This window comes from Pinus tabuliformis, chromosome 3_2, assembly GCF_031772625.1.
Source record: "Pinus tabuliformis cultivar Carrire ecotype Pingquan chromosome 3_2, CPIR1, whole genome shotgun sequence".
NCBI lineage: Eukaryota > Viridiplantae > Streptophyta > Pinopsida > Pinales > Pinaceae > Pinus > Pinus tabuliformis.
Window position 1 is genome coordinate 469449209 of NC_142302.1, and position 21734 is coordinate 469470942.

At 36.8% G+C, this 21734-nt stretch overlaps 2 protein-coding genes across 2 annotated transcripts in view; one reads left to right on the top strand and one right to left on the bottom strand.

Moving 5' to 3' along the window:
- Positions 1 to 21734, top strand: part of LOC149181318 (uncharacterized) — a 119758-nt gene that overhangs the window by 15760 nt on the left and 82264 nt on the right. The window contains exons 2-3 of the mRNA XM_089416573.1: positions 14279 to 14464; positions 14994 to 15233. Coding sequence (XP_089272699.1) covers positions 14279 to 14464; positions 14994 to 15233 — 426 coding nt within the window. The remainder of the gene's footprint in view (positions 1 to 14278; positions 14465 to 14993; positions 15234 to 21734) is intronic.
- On the bottom strand, positions 410 to 3032 carry LOC149181319 (uncharacterized). The gene is made up of 4 exons (XM_089417968.1): positions 2461 to 3032; positions 1307 to 2286; positions 1082 to 1223; positions 410 to 977 (listed from the first exon to the last, which is right to left on the bottom strand). Exons 1-4 carry the CDS (start codon positions 3030 to 3032, stop codon positions 506 to 508), a joined length of 2166 nt encoding a protein of 721 aa, XP_089274094.1. The 3' UTR covers positions 410 to 505.

Sequence of the window (21734 nt, forward strand, 5' to 3'; positions counted from 1 at the left end):
AGAATTTGGTGTTTCATGGCAGGTCCAAGCATATCGAAATTAGATATCACTTCATACAAGACAGGGTTCAGAGGGGAGTAGTAAAGCTCCAACATATTCCCATGGATTAGAAAGTAACTGAGGTTCTAACCAATGTGGAAAAAGTCGCTGTCGGGATTAATTCGGCAAGGGTCCAAAAGTTGAAAAACTCGGCAAAGTCGGGAGTTTTTCGAAAAAGTCGGCAAAATTAAAAAAACACAAAATTATTCATTTTTTTTTTAATTTTTTTTAACATCTAGAGTATCCACAACATCAAATAAATGCATTTCCACATAAACATGTAAAGAAAGCTAATATATAATATGTATATGAAGTCTAGTGCTGCATCACATATCAAAATAGTGAATCCATTCCTGAATTTTGAGTCCTGTCTGAGTTTCAACTCTCAAGAGTCAAAATATCAACAAAAAATATAATAAATGTACATCATGAGTCATCTAAAAGTCATCAAGTAATCACTAATCAGTCACTGAGATCCTCTTCCCCTTTTACGGGAATAGGGAATGGCTTTGCCTTTTCCTCTAGAGGAAGAAGACCCTGCCCCTGAGGATACAAAAGGAAATGGACTCAATCGTCCTCTAGAAGCTGATGGAAGAGGTGGCCTCTGTGCTACGCTGCCCACCCTAGATGGTGTCACCTCCTCCTCAGCATCCTCATCCAGCTCTGCTACTGCCTCCTGACCCTGATGTTGCTCCGCCTCCTCCTCCTCTATCTCTAGCTCTCCCTCCTCTGCAACTGCTACATCCTCTAGATCCACACCTAACCAATCCGGGATCGTGTCCAAGATTGGCCTCTCAGTCTCGACTCTCCATGCAGCGGTGGTATCAATATTGTCCAATGAGATGGCTTCCACATCAGTAGGTTTCTGAAGCTGTCTCACCCACAATCGAAGATTGTAGTAGACGTATACCATGTCATTGAGGCGTTTGGATTCCAATCTGTATTAGGGTCATAGATTGTAAATTAGTACTTAGAAAATTTAAATATTAAAATTAATCAAATGAATTCAAAAAATTTAATTTGAAATCTTTTTAGTTTTTACCTGTTGCGCTTTTTGGAGTGTATTTTGTCAAATACACTCCAGTTGCGCTCACACCCAGAGGAACTGCATGTTTGGCTGAGCACTCGAATGGCAAGCTTTTGGAGATTTGGTACTCTGGCACCATAGCTTGTCCACCAAGCATCTACAAGTTAAAAGAAAAATGAGAAACATAAAAAAAAACATTGAAATTCTAAACTTGAAAATTTGAAACAAACTGAAACTTACCTGGCATTTTGGTCGTCCTATTCTGAATAGCCATGTCAAAACAAAATGTGCCAGTGGCCATCCTATAGACCTCCATTTCTTTAGAAATCTCCTCACGTTCTCGCCTAGATGACACCATCCTCTCGACACAAGTGAAGAATCCATCCATCACCTCGGCATCAAATCTGAAACCACAAGCATAAGAAAATGCAGGGTTGAGGTAGACACCTGCAGCATGAATGGGGCGATGGAGGGTATTGTTCCATCGCTGATCAATCACTCCCCATATGACCTGTTGTTTCTCCAACCCCTCGTCTCCCTTATCTGCATAATAAGCACGGATGGCTTCTTTGGCCCTATCCATGGCCTCATACAAGTAGCCCATTGCGGGCTTCTCTCCATCAACCAACCGAAGAACCTTTACCAAAGGTTCTGAAATGGCACACACCTCCTCTACTCCTGCCCAAAAGCTCTGATCATATGAAACTAGTCTGCATATGCCCTCTCCCTCCGGTTTGCGGCTAATAGATAAAGAACGCCATTCCGCTGAGAGAAACATGCTCTTCACCTCCCACATAGAATTCAACAGAGACTGAAGAGATATGAAAGTAGTGGCAAATCGTGTAATGGCAGGCCGCACCAACTCTTTTTTGTTGGTGAATTTTCTCATCAAGCTAAGCACAGATGAATGATTATAAATAAATTTTGTTATGCTCTTGGATGATTCAACAATATCCCTCACAGTAGGAATTTTACCTATATCCTCCAACATCAAGTCAATGCAATGAGCAGCGCAAGGTGTCCAAAACAAGTTAGGATACCTCTCCATAAGCATCTTGCCAGCTGCAACATAATTTGCAGCGTTGTCCGTTATGACTTGGACAACATTGCTTGGGCCTACTTCCTGAATGAAGATGTCCAACAACTCACATAATAAACGTGCATCTTTAATGTGGTCAGATGCATCAATAGATTTCATAAACATTGTCCCCTTGGGACAACTAACCAAGAAGTTAAGAAGGGTCCTACCCTTCTGGTCAGTCCAACCATCTGACATGACTGTGCATCCAGTGTGCTCCCATGATGCCCTAAACTCTGCCAATCTAGCAGTGCACTCAGTCTTTTCATCTTGAAGAAGAGGCCCTCTCAACTCTGCAAAGGTGGGGGCTTTGTACCCCGGGCCAACGACAGCAACAGCATCAAACATAGGCTGGTAGAATGGGTTTGTCTTGGCAATGTTGAAGGGAACATCGCTCCATAGAAGACACCTACTGACCAACTTGTCAGCTTCTGCCTTTTCCTTTTTTTTCAATGATGATCTAATCCCAGGTTGTGAACCAGCTGCTGTTCTAGGAACAAAAAAAGATGAGATAGAAGGATGAGTACCACTACCCAATGTACCCATGGGTGAGGAAGGTGATGCTGCTGTAGAAACATTGCCACTCTCAATTCCCCCCACTCTTGAGCCCCCTGCAATTTGGTTTCTTAGTGTTGCCCTGGTGTCTTTTCCTTCCTCTTTATCCATCAATGATTGAATGGCCCGTCGGATGATTTCTGGAGTTGTCTCTTTGCAAAGTTCAATATTTTGGCCTGGAATTTGCCCCAAATGGAATTTTAATCTGTTGATGCCTCCTGACATATGCTTTCCACACAATTTGCAAGTCAAATACATTCTATTGACCGTCCCAGTTTCAGGTATAACATCGGGCTCACCAAACTCCCACATAGAATCCAAAACCCTCGGCATTTTGTTTTAAACTTTGAGCTGGAATTTAAAGTTTAAACCTGGGCACAAAAAGAATGGAAACAAATTCAAATCAGCAAATTATAATTAGTAATTTACTAATTTGTATTGCACTCAGAATTTAGAAACAAATTAGTAAATAATAAATATTAAATAATAAATCATAAATGTATGTACAGTGAAATAATTTATTACAGTCATAATTTATTAAATAATTTATTACAGTCATAAATATTAAATAATAACAATAAAATAAATATAAATAAATTATGTTAGACATAAAAATCCAAATTTTTTAGTAACGAGAACATTTACAAAACACTTGGAATCCCTTCAAAGTTCAAAGTTTAGAACTTTAGACCTGACTCTTCTACCCAACTTCGGACCTCTGGCAAAAGATTTCAGGACAGTCACTATAACTCAAAGTTCAGAGTTCCGTATGGTGGTATCTTATGTGATACAGAGTTAAATTTCTTTAAACTTTCATGATTAGAGATTTGCTTGAGTGTTTTTGATTGCGGCTCCCTCTTTTGAAAAAACAAAAATTCTTATATTACAGACCTCAAACAGAAATATACTTTAAGGCATATGTGACATTACATTTGGGTATCTCGGTCTGCAAGTAACATATCTCTCTTTTGCAACATAAACGGAACTGTTGGAATTAATTTAGAAGTAAAACAGTGAGCATCTCTATGGTCAAGTGTTGTTGAAGTTTGGCATCTTATGATAGCTGGTGCATAACTCAGAATTGAGGTCACTTAGCGGCAATAGCAATGGAAAAACGTTTTTAAAGGCTAACAGATACAGCTCAACACAACAGCACTCCCAGTTTTACGAATTAATGCCCACCGGCCCCATATATTACTGTACAGTGTATACGAATAAGACATTAATGTATATTTAGAAGGGGATTACAAACAATTACAGTCAATACATACAATTACATGTAACGTGTTACCGGTTACGTAACAGTTATAAAGTATAAACATTAAAGTTTTAAACTTACCTTGTCACCTTGCCGGGCTTGACGGCGGACGCTTGCGGCTAGCAAATGCACACCCACGGGCCACAACTTCTTCGAACTGGAAAGTTGGAAACCCTCGTTTCTCCTCCACAGCGAACAAGCCAGCCCAAAACACAATTAAAAAATAAAACGACGAATTCTGGTTTTTATGCCCGCGGACGAATTTTTTTTAACTTAGCCGATTTTTTGCCATCGACTCCCGATTTAATCGGGAGTAATTCGATTTAATCCCGATTTTTTCATTTTTTAAAAAGTCGGCAAAAAGTCGGCCGATTTAATCCTTTTTTTGAAAAAATCGCGTTTTGGGGAATAAATCCCGACTTTATCGGGACTTTTTCCACACTGGTTCTAACTAAGCCCTTGGTGATGGGGAAGTTTGAGGTATTCAGAGACAAACTTAGATTGGTGTAGAATTCCCTCCTCCCTAAGAGAGTGTCAATACCAATGTTATGGGAATTGGACCAGAATCGGTGGAACTGGCCGGTTTGACTGGTTTGGGCCCAAAACTGGTCTGGTTCGGGCTTCAAAACTGGAATAAGCCGGTTGGTTCAGGACTGGTTTTGTGCGATTCATACCCATGCAGGCTAGCTTAAAGAATTTGCCTTGTTTAAAATTTTTTAACTGGGTTGGCCCACTTCTAATTTTCCCCTAGGCCAACCTAATATTCAAGCCTATGGCCCTAGTATTGCTATGCAATTCATGGTAATTTTAAATTCTTAAAGCTTTTAATTTTCCACTGTTCTATGCTGTTACAATCACTTTAGTCCAATTCTTATTTTCAATTAACAATCTTTCAAAACAATTTAATCTTCCAATGATCAATGGCAATTATGGATAGAACAATAAATGGAATGTACAGTAGAAGACAATCAAGAGCAATAACAAGAGAGACACCAAATTTGGTCAAAGACCAAGGAAGAACTCCACAAGGGGCTTATTAGATTTTCATAAAATGTTCAACAAAGATAGCACAATGATCCAATTCACTAATCAAGAGTCAAGGTCAATCTTTGGACTATCCAACAAAACCAACTAGACAATATCCAAGAGATGAGCCCAATAGACAAATCTGATCGAAGTCAAGGTCTCCAAAATTGATCCAAGTCTGTGGTCAATGGTCAACAATATCTTAGGTCACAGCCACAGGGACCTAGTGACAGACCATGCTGCTGTAGCCCTCTAGCCACAGGGAGCACCTTTTCAACCATGCAGCTGTAGCTGAATTTTCCTCGATTTGACCTTGCGGCTCCAGATTAATTTCTTCTCCTCTCTTGTGTTAGCTCGGACCCTACAATTTGCGACTTGTACGAACCAATTTCAGACCTATACGAACCAATTCGAAGAAGAGAGAGAAGAAGATGCTTGATGATGATGTTCAAATGAGGTTGACATGTCTTGTATTTATATGCTTCCAAGGGTGCCCAATTTCTCTTTAAGGCTAACCTGTACTTTTGTGTGCATGTGTGTTTTCACCTTAAAAATGCATTTTTCCTTAACCAAATCAAATTCTTCCAAGGGCTAGGAGGGGTCTTTCTTGATGAGGAAGGCAGTCCAATGGATGGAATTTGTCCCTGAGTTGCCAAATTAACAAAAGAAAAAGTGACATTCTCCTTTATCTTTCAATTACTAAAGTTTTTAAAATTATGATGAAATGACTTAGGATGTTTGAGTGTGGTTCCAACCTCATTGGATTTCATATGGAGAAAGTAGAATTTTAGATCTCACTCAAAATCCAACGGACTTAACAGTTTTTCAGGATTTTAGGATTGGGGGGATTGTAACAATATCATTGGATTTTCTTATGTATGAGGGTATCTGATCACCAGAGGAATGTGAAGACAACATGAAGACAACATTCCTCAATGGAATTATTGAGGAAGAGGCATATGTAGAGCAACCATAGGGGTTTGATGTACATGACACAGAGTCATATGTATGCAGGCTTAAGAAAGCTTTGTATGGACTCAAACAGGCTTTGAGGGCATGGTACTCTAGGATAGACAACTATTTGTATAGCATGGGCTTCACCAAGGTTAAGGCAGATTCCAACCAATACTTCATACTAGTTGGATCAGAGCCCCTCATCTTGGTGCTGTTGAGAAATTTAGGGCAGCTAGATTAGGATGATTTCTCTTTACTTTGATAACTGCTTGTGATGTTTTTTTCTTCAACTTGTAGTATTTATAATTAGCTTCTTCTTCTTTAGATTATTATAGTGTTCTTATCATCAAACAACTACCAAAACATGAAGATCAATAGAACAAGTGGACACAAGATATAGGCTGATAGCCAGGGCGGAAACCTCTCCTAGAGGGGAAAACCCACAAGTAATTCTTCTCTTCTTATAGAATCTTCAAATGATGAATTCCAAGACCTTTTAGACCCAAGACAAAGGCCTTTCCAAGACCAAGTCAACCTTCCTTCTTGATGAGCTTTTCTTGCATAGCTTCCAGCAACAAACTTCGACCTTTCAGCAACTTCTCTAGCAACTTCGACCCCTAGCAACAATTTTGGCCTTCACTGCAAGTTTGCGATTTTTGGCCCCTCATGCGGTAGCTATAGTTTCGCACGTGTGTGAGAGAGAGGCTAGTTTTGACCTCCTTTCTTCTTTGCTTGGATTGCTCCTTCTTCCTTAGACAAATGGATGATATGTCTTGCTCTTTGACCATAGATTTTGGTCTTCCTTGGAGATCTGAAATTTCGTCCTTGATGCTGCAAAAACCCTAATTTCTCCTTCACACTTGTGAGATAGAGAGGCCAAAAAACTTTGATTTTATCTTTCCTGACTTCTTTGCTCCTTGTTCTTTGTCCTTTTTGTCTCGTCTTCTTGCTTCTTGCTTATGATCAAACTTGGATTGATTGTTTCTCAAATGAGGTCGAGTTCTTATAAATAGGCTTCTTAGGAGGTCGAATTACCCTTAATGAGGCCGACTTGGTCTTGGAGGGACTTTCGACACAATTTTGACTCAAATAAATTCTTTTGACTCGATACAAGATGCCCAATGGGGTCTTTAATATGACAATGACTGTTTTTCACTTCTTGACTCTATGACAAAACCCTAGAAGCACAAAATGGGTGCTTGACCTAAAAATGAATTGATCTAGAGCATGAAACCCATGCTAATAAAATAACAATAATAATTTTTCTCTCTTTTACATCAAATACATAAAATCAAGAGTACATAAGATATTATGAAGATCGAACCTAGTTACATATTTCAACTAGTGCTCTATGTGGATGATTTGATTCTTATTGGGGTAGAGAAGCTGATTGCTAAGTGCAAGTTAGACTTGGCAACATAATTTCAGGTGGAAGACATTGGGCTGATGCATTACTTTTTGGGGCTTGAGGTTTGGCAGAGATCGAGAGAGATCTTCCTTAGATAGGGTAAGTATATGGTGGAGATCCTAAAGAAATTCAGGATGGAGGGTAATAGATCTATGGCTACTCTGATGGTGACCAACTTGAAGAAGGTGGATTCTTTTGAGTAAGAGTTGGTAGATTCCAAACAGTGTAGGTAGTTGATTGGCTCATTGATGTATCTGGTCAAGACTCGACAAAACGTTTGTTATGCTGTGAACACCTTGAGTTAGTACATGGTGGAGCCGAGGTAGGTGCATTGGATTGTGATAAAACATGTGCTCAGATACTTGCAAGGCGCAAACGAGTATGGCTTGAGGTACCTTGGTGGAGATGGGGTGAAGTTGTAGGGCTATTTAGATTCAAACTAGGTAGGGAGTGATACAAATTAGAAGAACACCTTTGGGTGTTGTTTTAGTTTGGGATCTGCTGTGTTTTCCAGGTTCAACATGAAGCAGACTTCAGTAGCACTCAGTTTGGTAGACGTTGAGTATATGGTAGCCAATTTGGCTAGTTGTGAAGCAGTTTGGCTTCGCAAGGTACTTATAGGATTGTTTGATCAGTTGTTGGAACCTACGATGATTCATTATGACAAACAAAGTTGCATGCAACTCTTGGAGAATCCAATGTTTCATGATAGGTATAAACACATCGACATTAGATACGATTTCATCAGAGACAAGGTCTTGAAGGGAGCATTCAAGCTCTAGTATATTTCGACAAATGAGCAGGTTCCAGACATACTCACCAAACCTTTGGTGAAAGGAAAGTTTGTCTTCTTTCGAGATAAGCTTGGAGTGGTGGAGAATACCTTCCTTGCTAAGAGAGTGTTGATGATTGTAGCTTTGACAAGTATTTTCGCAAAAGTAATGTTTTCAAGTTGCAGGAATTGTCATTAAATGACTATTAGATCTAGGAGTTCACTTTATTGTTTAATTAATAAAGTCGATGTCCTTTTATAAAGTGAGTTTAATTTAATAAAGTGCGAAAGTTTGGGTACTAGTGATTTAAATTGAGTTTTGAACCATTGATCTCAACTCAAGATTAGATTTAATCTTGATCGTTGAGATTAGGGATTTTGCCCAAGTCAAAATTATAAAAAGAAGCTAGGTGAAAGAGAGAACACATTAACTATTTTCTCAAGAAGTATTTTGAGAAAGAGAGACAATCAAAAGGACTTTCTGATTTTTCCGGCAAGGAGAAGAATCACAACAGTAGCAAAGGAGAGGGAAGCCATTAATTTTCAGTCTGTACAAACTATACGGTTGAACATAGAGGTGATTTGGGGCAGATTTCCAAGAGCTAGAAATTCAGGTTTGCTGGGTTTCATTTGTATTTTTTCAGAGCCATTTTCCCAATATGGGAGTTCTTGTAAGTTTGAAAGTTAATTGAATGATGAATTGATGTTGAAGAGCAAAAAAATTGTGCATACACGAGATTTGCCTTTTTCTTTCTTTTATAAGTTTTTCAACTACTTTAAAGAATTCCAGTAGTATAAATGTAGATTTGATCTATTTAATTGGGCACTAGTTTTCAGAAATTAACATCTGGAACATCTTTGAGTTTTGAACCTTTAGTGCCTGGTTAATTCACTCGGGGTTACTTTTTTGCACTGTTCATATTGATCCTTGACACTCTTACCTTTGGGCATCTTTGTCGAATTACTTTTAGCTTCAACATGCCTCTTGGCATCATATTTGCCATTTTTTGAACATTTCTTCCTACATTGATTTCTCATGCATATATATTCTTAGAATCATGTTTCTTTTACCATTGTCGATGAGGCTTGTGTGGAAGTGTCTTGGCAGTAACAGTATTCAAGTAAAACTCTTTGTTTAAACTAGGGTTGTGGAGGAGTGCCCCCCCTGAATCTGCTTCTGAAGTGTGCTCTTGGCAAAAAAATTTCGCTCACTGGTTTTCAGGGAGCAATTGCTCTTGTATCGCTCCCCATCGCTCCGGAAGAAATTTTAAAGGTGGGGAGCGATACGTGAGCGATAGCTCCCTTTAAATAATTTCACTCTCACGCTAAGAAAGCCTGTGCTCGACCAAGGAGAGGGGCGATTTTTTTGGAGGTAAATGGGAGGGGCCAAAAAGAATAAAAGGCCTCCTCCCCTCCCTCATTATTTCATTTCATGTGTGAGAGAGGAATTGAGAGGATTTCATGTGTGAGGGAGATTGAGAGGGTTTGAATTTGAGGTGCTTGTGGGAGATTGAAGGGAGATTGTTGGAGCTTGCAAGCTTGGGATATTGAAGGGAGATTGTTGGAGAGCCAAAGAGGTAGGGTGTAATCCCATTCTTTTTTTCCATGTAACATTTGTGTTTTTTATATGTTGAACGAATCTAGAATCTAGATGTTATCTTCTCCTACTCTTTCCCATTCCTCCCTCATATTATTGCAGGCAATAACCTCAACCTTCAACAAACATGATGAGAATATGGCTTAGCCTTATCTTGTTGGTTCCATTTTTTGCTATGATGTTGATGTTGGGAAGCAGAAGAAGAAGTGATGAAGATGATGAAGAAGCAGGTAGTGATGGAGGATTCCCTGGAGAAGAGGAGGAGGAGGATAATGGGAGTGAAGGTGACATAAAGAAAACTAGTGTAGACCAAACACCCTTGTGGAAATATGTTACAAGGCTTTGAGGAGGGAAAGGGGGCGGAACCGCTAAATTTGTATGCCCCCATTGCAAATCTACTTACATAGGTTCATATATACCCTGTGCTAGACGTCTATGCGGGAAAATGGCATGGGATGGAAATAAACAAATAGGAATCAAAACCTGTGCAAATGCGTCAACACAGCAAAGAACCAAATATATAAGGGAAGAAGAGGAAGCATGATACCAATAAAAAAGATCAAAGGGTGAACTTGACACCACTGGCACACATAGATCAATTGCAAGAACTCCTTCAACATCCACCCAAGGTAGTGGATTCACAACCACAGGCACAAATATCCCTTTAAGGCATAGAACAATATCAAAACTCCTTGACTAAGGTTGTAGGGATGACGTGGATGCAAAATTTTTCTGATTTCTCTTTGCATGTGGCATACCATTCAATGGTCTTCACTCAACTTATTGGCATGAAATGGGTGTTGTCATCAATGATGCCCCCAAAGGATACAAAATCCCGGGTATGACAAAGCTAGAATTGTGGGACATGGTCGGAAAAAAGCCAAAATAAAAAATGCTTTGGGTAAATTCACAAATTCTTGGAATGAATATGGGGTATCCATTGTATCTGATGGTTGGACAAATGTAAAAGGCAAGCCATTGATAAGTGTTCTTGGTGTGTCTGCCATTGGTGCAATTTTCTTTTCATCTCATGACCACTCAGATAAGTTTAAGACTGGCATCAATATTGCATAATCATTAATTCAAACTATTGAAAGTATTGGGCCATATAATGTCATCCAAATCATTATTGATAATGCTTCTAATTGTAAGGCAATGAGAGCAATCATTGCGGATATATACACAATCATTGCGGATATATACCCCAACATATTTTGGTCTGGGTGTTTGGGTGACACAATGAACCTTCTGATGCATGACATTATTAAGATAAAGGAACCTCAATACAAATGGATTGGTTCATTGTACAAGAAAGGCAAGAAAATGATAAGATTTATTACCAATCATAGCAATACCCATGGCCTTTTCCATAGTCACTCAAGGTTGGAGCTATTAAAGATTGCAAAGACTAGATTTGCTAGCTATTATCTCACCTTTAGGTTCCTTTTGAAGGTAAGAGAGGCATTGGCTAGTATGGTATCAAGTGAATCATGGCAGATATTAAAGGACAGGGCATATATCACTTGGGACAACAACCCAAAGGAGGACAGTTTGGAGGGTGGAGCCTTACATTCAGAACAATTGGAAGCCAAACTTTTGGACAATGAGGATGAAACAACAACAACAACAACAATAGCCATGCCACCCCCATCATCCACTAGAAGTGCTCAAGTTGCACCATCTTTGCCGCCACTTCCATATGTAGCCTCACATGGAGGTCATGTGCCTTTTGGTTCTGGATGTGGCCGTCCAACTATGCGGGGAGGAGACTCTCATTACTCTTAGACCACAAGAAAAGAAATTAGAAATTATCAAGGCAAGAAGAAATTTTAGTAGATAGTAGATTTACTTGTCTTTACTAGTTTCTAGTACTTTTTATAACTATTGACTCTTCCATAGTTATTATTGTATTTTTGTAAACAATATATGACATTTAAGTTTGAAGTTGGCAATTATAATTCATTGGTAATGATTCATAAATTATGAATATGATGCTTCGTGAAAGTTGAAATGTTTCATTTCATGTTTGATATTTTTTGTTATAGTTTGATAATGGTTACAAGTACAACTTTAGTGATGACAAATGTTATATATTGAATTTTGAAACTTTGAAACTTTAAGATTGATGAGAATCAAGATGTTCTAACTTGTGGACCTGTGGTTGATGAAGATTATAACTACTAGATGATTGATGTTGTATGGTTTAATCCATGTTTTTATGACTTTTATAACTAATTCATCATTCTACATGCTTTTTTTGACATATATGCATCAAAATATATAAAAATCACTCCCTAAATCACCCCTGACCTGGAAGCTTCTGAGAATTGTCGCTCTCTGCTTCCGCTCCCACTGCCTGCTTCTGGTCCTGCTTCCAAGCAGCCTTAGTTTAAACTCTTGTCTGCTTTGCTATTTCCAAAGAATTCATTTGATGGTGTTTTGGAGACTGCAGATTTGAGGATGGATTCTCTGTTAAGAGCTTGTTTTTGCATCATCATTATTAGGATGTTGTTGACATTGGTCTTTAGGGTCTTCAGGAGTTGATCCAAGGTTAGGTAATATTTATGTGGAGCACTATTGCACTAAGGACCAAATTCTAGACATCCTTCTCAATTCTTAAATAGAGGCCAAATTTGTTATATGTCATACTCTACTTGGCATGAAGTTGCCATTAAGGATGGAAAATAGTAATGTCCCTTCCTTACCACTGATTCAAGATGAAGGGGGTGTTAGGGTTAATTAATCTGGACTTGTAGACTTGTAGGTTGATGCTTAGAGAATTGTGGCTGAAAGGTGTTGTCTTTTGCTCACACCTATTTTAGCATTGATTAACCTAAATGTCGTCATTAGTCAATACTAACATAATACTGGTCCTTGATGGTAGTAAAAGGCTGGGTTGTGAAGTTTTCATGGAATTCCACATTGAATTGGCTTTCTAGCAGTCATTGTCTTCTAAATATACTGATTTCTTTACATCTGAAGTTTCTATTATAAGTCTTGGATTTGCATCCCTCGAGAAAATTTGAAAGTTTTTTTTTAATATGTTTAGTGTTATAAGGCTTGGTTGAGTCAGATTTGTTTTTGAGCAAAACTGGTTGGACTCCACTGCTGACTTGACCATGGTATTTGACTTGTCCAAGTCAGTGTCTGAGTCAACTGACTCATACCCAAGATGAGTGTCTCAGTCGAGTTTGCTTTAGGTGATGTTCCAGCCAATGGTGGGGCCAAAGCTTGAAAAAACAAAACAAAAACAGAAACCCTAACCTGCCTGAACCCTAATTCTGCCTTATAAATAGACTCCTCATGTTTCTAGTGTAACAGCCCAAAATAAATATGTAATTAATTATCAAATTTAAATCAGAGTAGCATTTACTTGTGTTACCTGTGGTTGACGTCTGCTAACGGCAACAAGTTTTGGGGACGACTCTCCACCCAACCGTAGGCTCAATTGCGCAAGTACTTGCTACAACTGGCCACCCCCGAGCCTCAATCAACGTACTACTACCAGTGACTCCTTTGCCTTAGAACACTATTCTTCCAAGAGAATGAATGATAGAATTTTGGAATGATGGAATGCCTCTCATCTTTCTCACCATCTATTAAATAGAGCAAACATTAGAAGGGGAATCACATGCACACACTCCATGTGTCAATCATGCAACTTACTGCTTTCTTGTTTTATTCTTTTATTTTTATTATTTTTCTTGTTTTATTTCTTTTATTTATATTTATTTAAAGCATGTAATTTAATTTTATTATTATTACTATTTTCTTGTTTATTTCTTTTATTTATATTTTTTTAAAGCATGTAATTAATTTATTATTATTACTATTTTTCTTGTTTTATTTATATTTATTTAAAGCATGTAATTAATTTATTTATTGTTTATTATTTAATATTTAATATTTTTATTATTTATTATTAAGGGACATTACATCTAGCTTCAATTAATTTCTCATTTGGATTGTTTAAACTTTAAAGTGTGAACTCTGTGGGGCTGGAAAATTCCTTTCCTATTGGTCTGCTGTTGTAGATTGTTTCATGCTGAATTCACAGGGACATGGAGGTGATTTCAGAAGGGAATCAATTTGATTAGTTGCCTGATTATTTTTGGATGTTTGAGGCTATTTACAGCCTCAATGCATATGTACTATGTGATATGTCCAATATATATAATACTTTCTGAATCTTTAATTTTATGTATCTTAGTACTTATATTTAAATTTGATTTTGCCTATTTGTACCCTTGCATTCAGAATAAATCAGTAAACTTGCATAATTGTTGTTTAAATACTTGTTACATTGATGTGCATGCATATATCTCATTTGTTTTTTCAATTTTGAATATTAGATCTATTTTTTTTTTTTTTTTAGTTGTGTGAGAGTTTACTCTGAGATGAAGGCCAAGTCTTGAGTTGAGTCCGAGTTGAATGCTTCACCGGGTCCAATCTGAGTCCAAGTCTGACAACTTTGGTTATGTTTCTTTTTCATTGAGGATGCTTGGATAATGTTTCTTTTGTGTTCTTGCCAGAAAGTGATCTCTGAATCTCTATCTATTTTCAGTGCTAAGAACAGGTATGGAGCAGCAAGAACCAGCTATTAAGGAGGTCTACTCACTTTCTATCACTGCTGATCGTATTCAACTTCCAGATGGAAGGTACATTGCTTATAGGGAAGAAGGGGTTTCAGCAAGCCTGGCCAGACATTCAATCTTAGTTATCCATTCCTTTGTTTCATCTCGTTTAGCAGGTAACATTTTTGAAATATATAAAGCATGTTTGATCTAGTTTTCAGAAGTTAAATTTTTTTGAGGATTTACAATACCCAGTTATGTTTCCTTGTGCAAGTTTAGAAACTGGGTACTTCTACATTGTTGTAGAAGCAGCTACATGCCAAATTCAATTCTTATTCTTTGCTATTCAAAGTCTATCAAGTCTCTGGATCTTATGGATGTTAATGCAGTTTTATTTTGTCCGTTTCTCTTATGAATAGGTAGGTTCTCTTTATGCTTACACTTTGCAGGGATTGGATTCATATAGTACAATGAGAATTCTCAAATGAATGAACTTTGTATCCATCATCTAAAGGTCATAAAAGCCTTGCAATGGCCCTGTAGACTAATAGTATTTTATTCATTCTTCTCTTTTTCTACCATCCTGTCTTTGTTTATTTTAATTCTTTAAAATAATACGTATGCAATGGTTCCATGATTTGGTTGGTTGAGTGTCACTGAAAATTGAAACTGTGGTAAACCTAGAAAGACTTTTTCTTGTGGCAGGCATCCCTGGCATCAAACAGTCACTGCTAGAGGAATTTGGGGTTCGGCTTGTAGCATATGATCTGCCGGGATTTGGTGAAAGTGATCCCCATCCCCATCGAAATTTTACATCATCTGCCCTTGACATGATACATATTGCTGACACACTTGGCTTAGGCGAAAAGTTTTGGGTGCTCGGTTATTCTGGTGGAGGAATACATGCCTGGGCTGCTCTAAGATATATACCAGAGAGACTTGCGGGTAAGCTTATTGTATCTTATCATCATACATATCGATTAGAAGTTTATCCTCTTATTCAGCTTCAGAGTTTAAAAAATCTGTTTAAGCATGATCATATTGGAGAAGCACCCATCATATAATTTTTTATGATCTGTTGCAAGTTACAACAGGTTGAAATGGCTGATTTAACCTCTGAATTGATACGATATGAGATTATGGCTAGTAGTCAAATATTTTAGAATGTGTGCAATATTTGATATGAGCCATTTTTTATTTGGTGGATTAAAATATTTCCATATACACCATGTAAAGTCAGTTGACATTTATGATGCCAATTACAGGAATGAGAACGTAGCTTCCATAAGCCAGTTTATTTAGAGGGGACATGTTTAGACCTTGAATTGAAATTTAATGTGCATAAATCTATGGCATGATGTTTAGAACTTTAAAACATACTTGGTTCTCTCTATTGAGCGAAGGCTGCCTAGTTTTCTTTAGAAGTCAACGAGGGTTATACTTGAGTACTGTTAATGCAAGCAGACGTTTGTGAGAAATTTATTGTTGATCTACAGAATACAGTTATCTTTCTCATATACTTCTGTTTCACTGCAGGACCATGACTGGTAAAGGTATTGTTAATGTTTTAGTTCAGAATTTCATGAGGATCCTCAGAACTCTTGCCTTCCAGTCACAATTTTTAATACATTTCTGCTGAGCTTTCTTATGACATGCCTGACAGGCGAGGGTATTTACTATATATTATTCAACTGATATGTCTCTCATTAAGAGTTTCCTAACTGATCTGCCCAATTATGCATCACACATAGACGAATTTATTGTTTTGCAGCTATGTAATGTCAAAGAATACATATAAGGATTCTCCACACTAGACATGGAATCTCAAATGTTGTTTTATGATAAAATCCATTAAAGCAGGAAATTATGCATAATCTAATGTTGATGAAAGAAGCCAGATGGTTTTCATTTTGTATTTGATGGTAGTAATGCAGATCTCCATTTTCGCTCTGAAAAATAGAAAAGTTATAAATTATGTTGCTCAATGGTTTGGCAGAGAGAATGCATTGGTTGCTAGTGCTCAATGGTATCATGATGGATGTTGGTGTTATATACCCCTGTTGACCATTCTGTGTCAATGACCCCATAGCAGTGCACCCATTTTTTCGCAAAAGGGATCTATCATGTTCGAGTGTTCATGCCTTTCAAATTTCATCATCAACCGATAGTTTTGTTAAAGATTTAATCCCATTCTGCATGGTTATAATGTAAATGATTTTAGTAAGACCATCATGTATGTAACAACCTAGGTCAGCATAATATTTTGACAACGATTTCTACTTTAGGAGGTTTTTTGTCTCATTGATTCATCTGTGTTTCTAGACACAAATGATCAGCATAATTTTTCCCTCCAACCTCACCCCAAAGCTAGGGTGGATTTTGTCGACAAGATATTAAGTGAGTCCTAGTATTTTTTATCGAGTCTTCGTAAAAGTAATTTGGGAATAATCCTAACTAATTGGCTAGATTATTTTATTACAGATTACTTGGTCTACTGGATCATATTTTGTGTCGCAGAAGTGGGTAAATGTTGAGAGTCTATAACAAACGGGTGTCCCCCCCTCATATATTAAATTGTAAAATTTTGATGTAAATTATATTTAGTGCATGGTCTCTCATACTTAGATGCCATGGCTAAATATTAGAGGGTTGGAAAAAATATTAATCCCCTCACAAGTCAATTAATTAAATTTTTTGGCAAAATTAACTTAAATCCTAAGCCATAAATTTAATTAATTTTGTGTCCTAGGTAAAATTAATTTCTCCAAAGGTGAAATTCGTAGGTCTTGAAGAAGTTAATTTTTGGAGGTCCCTGACCAAGGGAATATCGAGGAAATCAAGAAATTTAGGACCCTTGGGTTTTGGTGGTTAAGTCAAAGTCAAATTTTTGAGGAAATTAACTAGAATGATTAATTTTGAGTTAATTAAAAATTAATTAAATGATAAATTCGATTTTTCCTCAAAATTAAATAATTTCGACGGTGATAATTAAAGATTAGTTAAATTTTTATGAATGATTGAGATTAATTTGACAGAGTTCAAACCAACTAGCCGTTGGAGATTTTACCTATAAATTAGAGGTCAGTGTCAGTCTATTTTTCATCCGATCTCTGAATCGTGTACTAAGCTCTCAAGCTCTTTTTATACTTTCTGAATTAATGCAAAAGTCTTTGGGGTTTCAACGTGCTGTGGTGTTCCTCTTCATGAACTTATGGTAACATTGTTTTAATTTCTGCTAAATGTTATGTGAAAACTATCAATCAATAGCTCTTTCAAAATAATCTGAATACATGTATTTTATTTAGTTTGTTGGATCTAGGGTAACATTTTTAATTTTGATCGAAGTAGCAGGTGTCTCTATTTCTTCAGAATTTCATTGTTGTTCTATTTCTCTACTTGGTTTGATGGTTGATCTAGTGTTTGCAGGACGTTTTTCAGGTTTTCGTTGAGCGTTTGGGGATAGTTCTCGGTTGGACCAGCCAACTCTCAGCATATATTTTTTGAAGAGCCTATTTCACATAAGCCCCGGGAGTCGGGACTTATCTTAAGATTAAATTATTTTTTCTGCAAGGTGTTTTTGGGCTAGTACCACTCCAAAATTTTCAAAATTTATTTTTTAATATTTTGCGGAAAATCGATAGATCTGGCTATTGAGAGCCTTAGATTATCGGAACTGAGAGTTGAGTTGGACTCATACTCCTCAGATTTGATAGATCTATAATTTTGTGTAGTTTTTTGACTTGGATTTCTGGGGTTTTATTTATTTTCTGTATATCTGGGTTCTTGGTGTTTTGTTTTCGTTTTTTTTTAGGTGCAGATATGAAAGATTGTTTTTTTTTGGAGCCAAATCTAGGCCTTGGAGGGTAAGATCTGTTCTCATTATCATTTTGCAGGGGCATTATTTCAATTTATTTTTTTATTTTTTATTTATTTATTTATTTTTATTTTTATTTTTATTTTTATTTTTTTTCTATGTTTACCAGTTTGAGGGTTTCAAAATTTAGATCTGAGGATTTTATAAGTGTTTCGAAGACCAATATGAAGCAGAAGAATATATCATTTTAATAAAAAAAATTTGGGAATTTTTCTTAAGGTTTCTTGGGGCTACCATCTTCTGCTGCGTTCTTGTTTTTCTCCAATTTTTCTGCGTTTTTTCTCCACTGCTAAACCTCCTCTGTCTGCTGTGTTTTTTTTTCTTCCTCGCTGGCTTATCCCCCTTGTTTTTCTCCTTCTGCAGCCCTAATTTTCTCTTTGCGCAACCCTCTTACCTTAACCTCTTTTCTGCATCTCCTTCACATGTTTCCTCCCTCACCTGTTGACTTTCTTCCTCAAGCTCCCTCGCAGCTTATCCTTGTCCCTCTGCGTTGTCATAAACCTGCTCCCTTCCTCGTTGCCTGCATTTGCGACCTGCACAACCCTTATCTGCGTCCTTGCTTCTCCTTTTCCATTCGCCCGAGCTCCCTCTCTCACTACTCTTTTTCTGCGCGGCTCCCTCTCCTTATTGGCTTGCGTATCTCCCTTCTCCGTCACTACCTAAGCTCATTCGAGCTTCTCTCCCTCGAGCTTCTTCGAGCTTCCTTTCTGCTGCCGTCAACCTGCACACAACAAAACAATTCGATTTCCCTTTACCTTTTTTGTATTTCGTTTTAGGGTTATGTTTTAATATCAATTTCGATTTTTTTTTGTTGCCTTTAATTTCCGACTTTTTATTTTTAATTTATTTAAAATTGAGATTTTTTTTTTTGTTTGTAAATTTTTGACTTTGATTCTTTTTAAATTTCAAATTTCATTTTATTTTATTTTTTTTTGTATTTTTGCTTTTCTTTTGGGTTTTAATTTTATGATACTTTGATTTTGTGATAAAAATAAAAATAAAAATTTCATTTTCAGTGTTTTGTTCGTGAATTTGATATTTCTAAAGGAATTAAATCAAAAGAGGACTTGGTGTTTTCACATTAAAAATTTAAATTTTTATGTGGCCTTTGGCCCATTAAAAATTTAACTTATTAAAGCCTTTTGATTTTTTATTTTTGTCACATTAAAAAACTTAATTAATTATTTGCCACATTAAATTTTCTTCATAAAACTTAGCACATTAAAAATTTGCCTAAGGAATAATTAAATTTTTAATCTAAAGTTCCTTCTTGGTGTCTTTTTGTGTTAGGGGTAAAATTTAAAAGGAAAATTTTGTGGTATTGAAATTTTTTTGTTTCTCTGTAGTCAAACATGCTTAGATATTTTTAAAATCGTCTCTAAAGATTTACTATAGGAAATTAACAATTTTTTCTGGATTTGGGTCATTTAATGAAAAATCATTTTAAATTTTGGAATTGTTAAGTGTTGTAGCATCTAAATTTCATAGTTCTTCATGGTATTTAAATTTTCAAAATTTAATTGCTAGAATATTTTGCATGCTAAAGTTTTGAGCATTTTCTTATGTTTTGAACATCTATTGCTCATCGTTTAAATTAGCTCTAAGTGTGATTTAATTACTTGAATTATTTGATGTTTATTGCATGTTAAATATTTTGCAAATATTTCGAGTAATTATTAAAGTACTCTGTCATAACATTGTCATAAATTACATATCTTTTGTTTCATAAGCTGAGTATTTTTTGAGCATTGATATTAAATTGTAAAGATTTTTTTGTTTTCTTTGAGCTGCAATTGCATCAAAAAGATTTGAAGTAAGCTTGTGGTTTAATTGTGATATTTAAGGGGTTTATCTTTAAATCTTTGTCTAGTGAAGTGAAAATTTCATTTTGGTGATTAAAGGGCTTTTGCGACATAAGCATTTCTAATCCTCGAGTCTAGCTTCATCTCATCATCTCGTGCATTTTCATATTAAGTTAGTTTTGCATAACTAAAATTTACTTCCAAGCATAAGGTTGGTCAATAGAAAGATAGGTATTCATCCATCTTTGCTTGAGAAGCCTGCTTTTAATAGTACTTAAAATGGTGACCTTCCAGTCGTTAGAGCCACAACTCTCTGCAGCGCTAAAGGCACCGGGTATGTTAGATTTTTAGGAGAGGTATCGTTAATCACACCTTAGTGTGCTTCACCTTATCTTCTCTTTGCCAATTACTACGAAATCAGGCTCAACACAGAAAGGATCGAAAGATTAAAACTTAGATAGGAATTTAACTAAAATTAATCAAGATTCCTGCATCTCACATTAGTTTTAGGATTTGCATTTCATATAAGATAGTTATTCATCCAAGCAACAGTTGCAAATCAATTACTTGGTCCTATTTTCCCTAGCAAGATTGTTGACTCTATAAGGCATTGGTATCAACCGTTTAAATTTAATCAAATCCTATAAGTCTTGCTAAATCTTAATCAAGTACTTGGTCGCTTCACTGTGTCTCCAGAACTGGTTGGTTCCCAACTAAGTTCTTCTTCATTCCATTTCCATAGGGTCTACCCCCCTTAGCTTGCTATAGGGAAACAACTTAAACAGAGAGATTGGGGATCGGGGTGATAGCCCCTAGTCTGAGCCGTTGTCGCGGTGCTTAGACATTCTGTGCGACAACAACTCCAATCTTGAGTGCCTAGAACTACTTTCAAAGAACTCATAAACAAGGAGGCAGTGCTAGTGCAATATAGCAGTCATTGGCAAAGGGGAAATATCTACACAGCTCATGAGGCCCAACATATGGTTGGATACGACGTGTAAAGTAGAGTATTTGTAGGTTATTTCCTTGCAGGGCTAGAAAGATGTCAACATCATTTCTACTTCATGAGGTATGCCTATAGTGCCTTTGTATAAGAGCATATAGAGGCAATTGAGACCCTTTCAAATGGAAGTCACCCTTCTTTTCTTTGGTATGTGTAAAGTAGAGTATTTGTAGGTTATTTCCTTGCAGGGCTAGAAAGATGTCAACATCATTTCTACTCCATGAGGTATGCCTATAGTGCCTTTGTATAAGAGCATAAGAGGCAGTTTTTGAGACCCTTTCAAATGGAAGTCACCCTTCTTTTCTTTGGTTGAAAGCTTTAAGAAACTGATCTGTAATTGAGAGACATATAGCCAGCTCACTTCACCAACATGGATAATTTGTGGAATTAACATCTGATCTTTGTTTCTGGCTTGTACAAAGTTCTCTGTTCTCAGAATGGATATTGGGCCTCTGTTCTCATCAGTGTAGCCTGTACACAAGAACTAGCTAACAATGCCAATAATGAACAGGAGTCTGAGTGCAAACTGAGCTATTTCAGAGCTATCAGGTTCAGTGACTGCCAATGCAAATACAAGAAGAAAACGTTTGTAAATGATGTCCCTGGCTGTGGGCTTTTATACCAATGCCAATGCTCACACAAAGGGAAGTCAGTCAAACCCTGTTTTCCCAATTTGTGCTTGCTTGATTGTTCAGTCTCAGCACTCAAATTTGTTCTACTAGTTGCATGTATGTGCTCGGTTAAGACAATTATCACTGCACTCTGTG

Excerpts from the sequence above, each read along its gene's own strand:
- LOC149181319 (XM_089417968.1), bottom strand. The coding sequence starts at position 3,032 with ATGCCGAGGGTTTTGGATTCTATGTGGGAGTTTGGTGAGCCCGATGTT. Across the intron at positions 1,224-1,306 it reads TAGGACGACCAAAATGCCAG|ATGCTTGGTGGACAAGCTAT; the intron begins GTAAGTTTCAGT and ends TTTAACTTGTAG. Across the intron at positions 978-1,081 it reads CACTCCAAAAAGCGCAACAG|ATTGGAATCCAAACGCCTCA; the intron begins GTAAAAACTAAA and ends ACCCTAATACAG.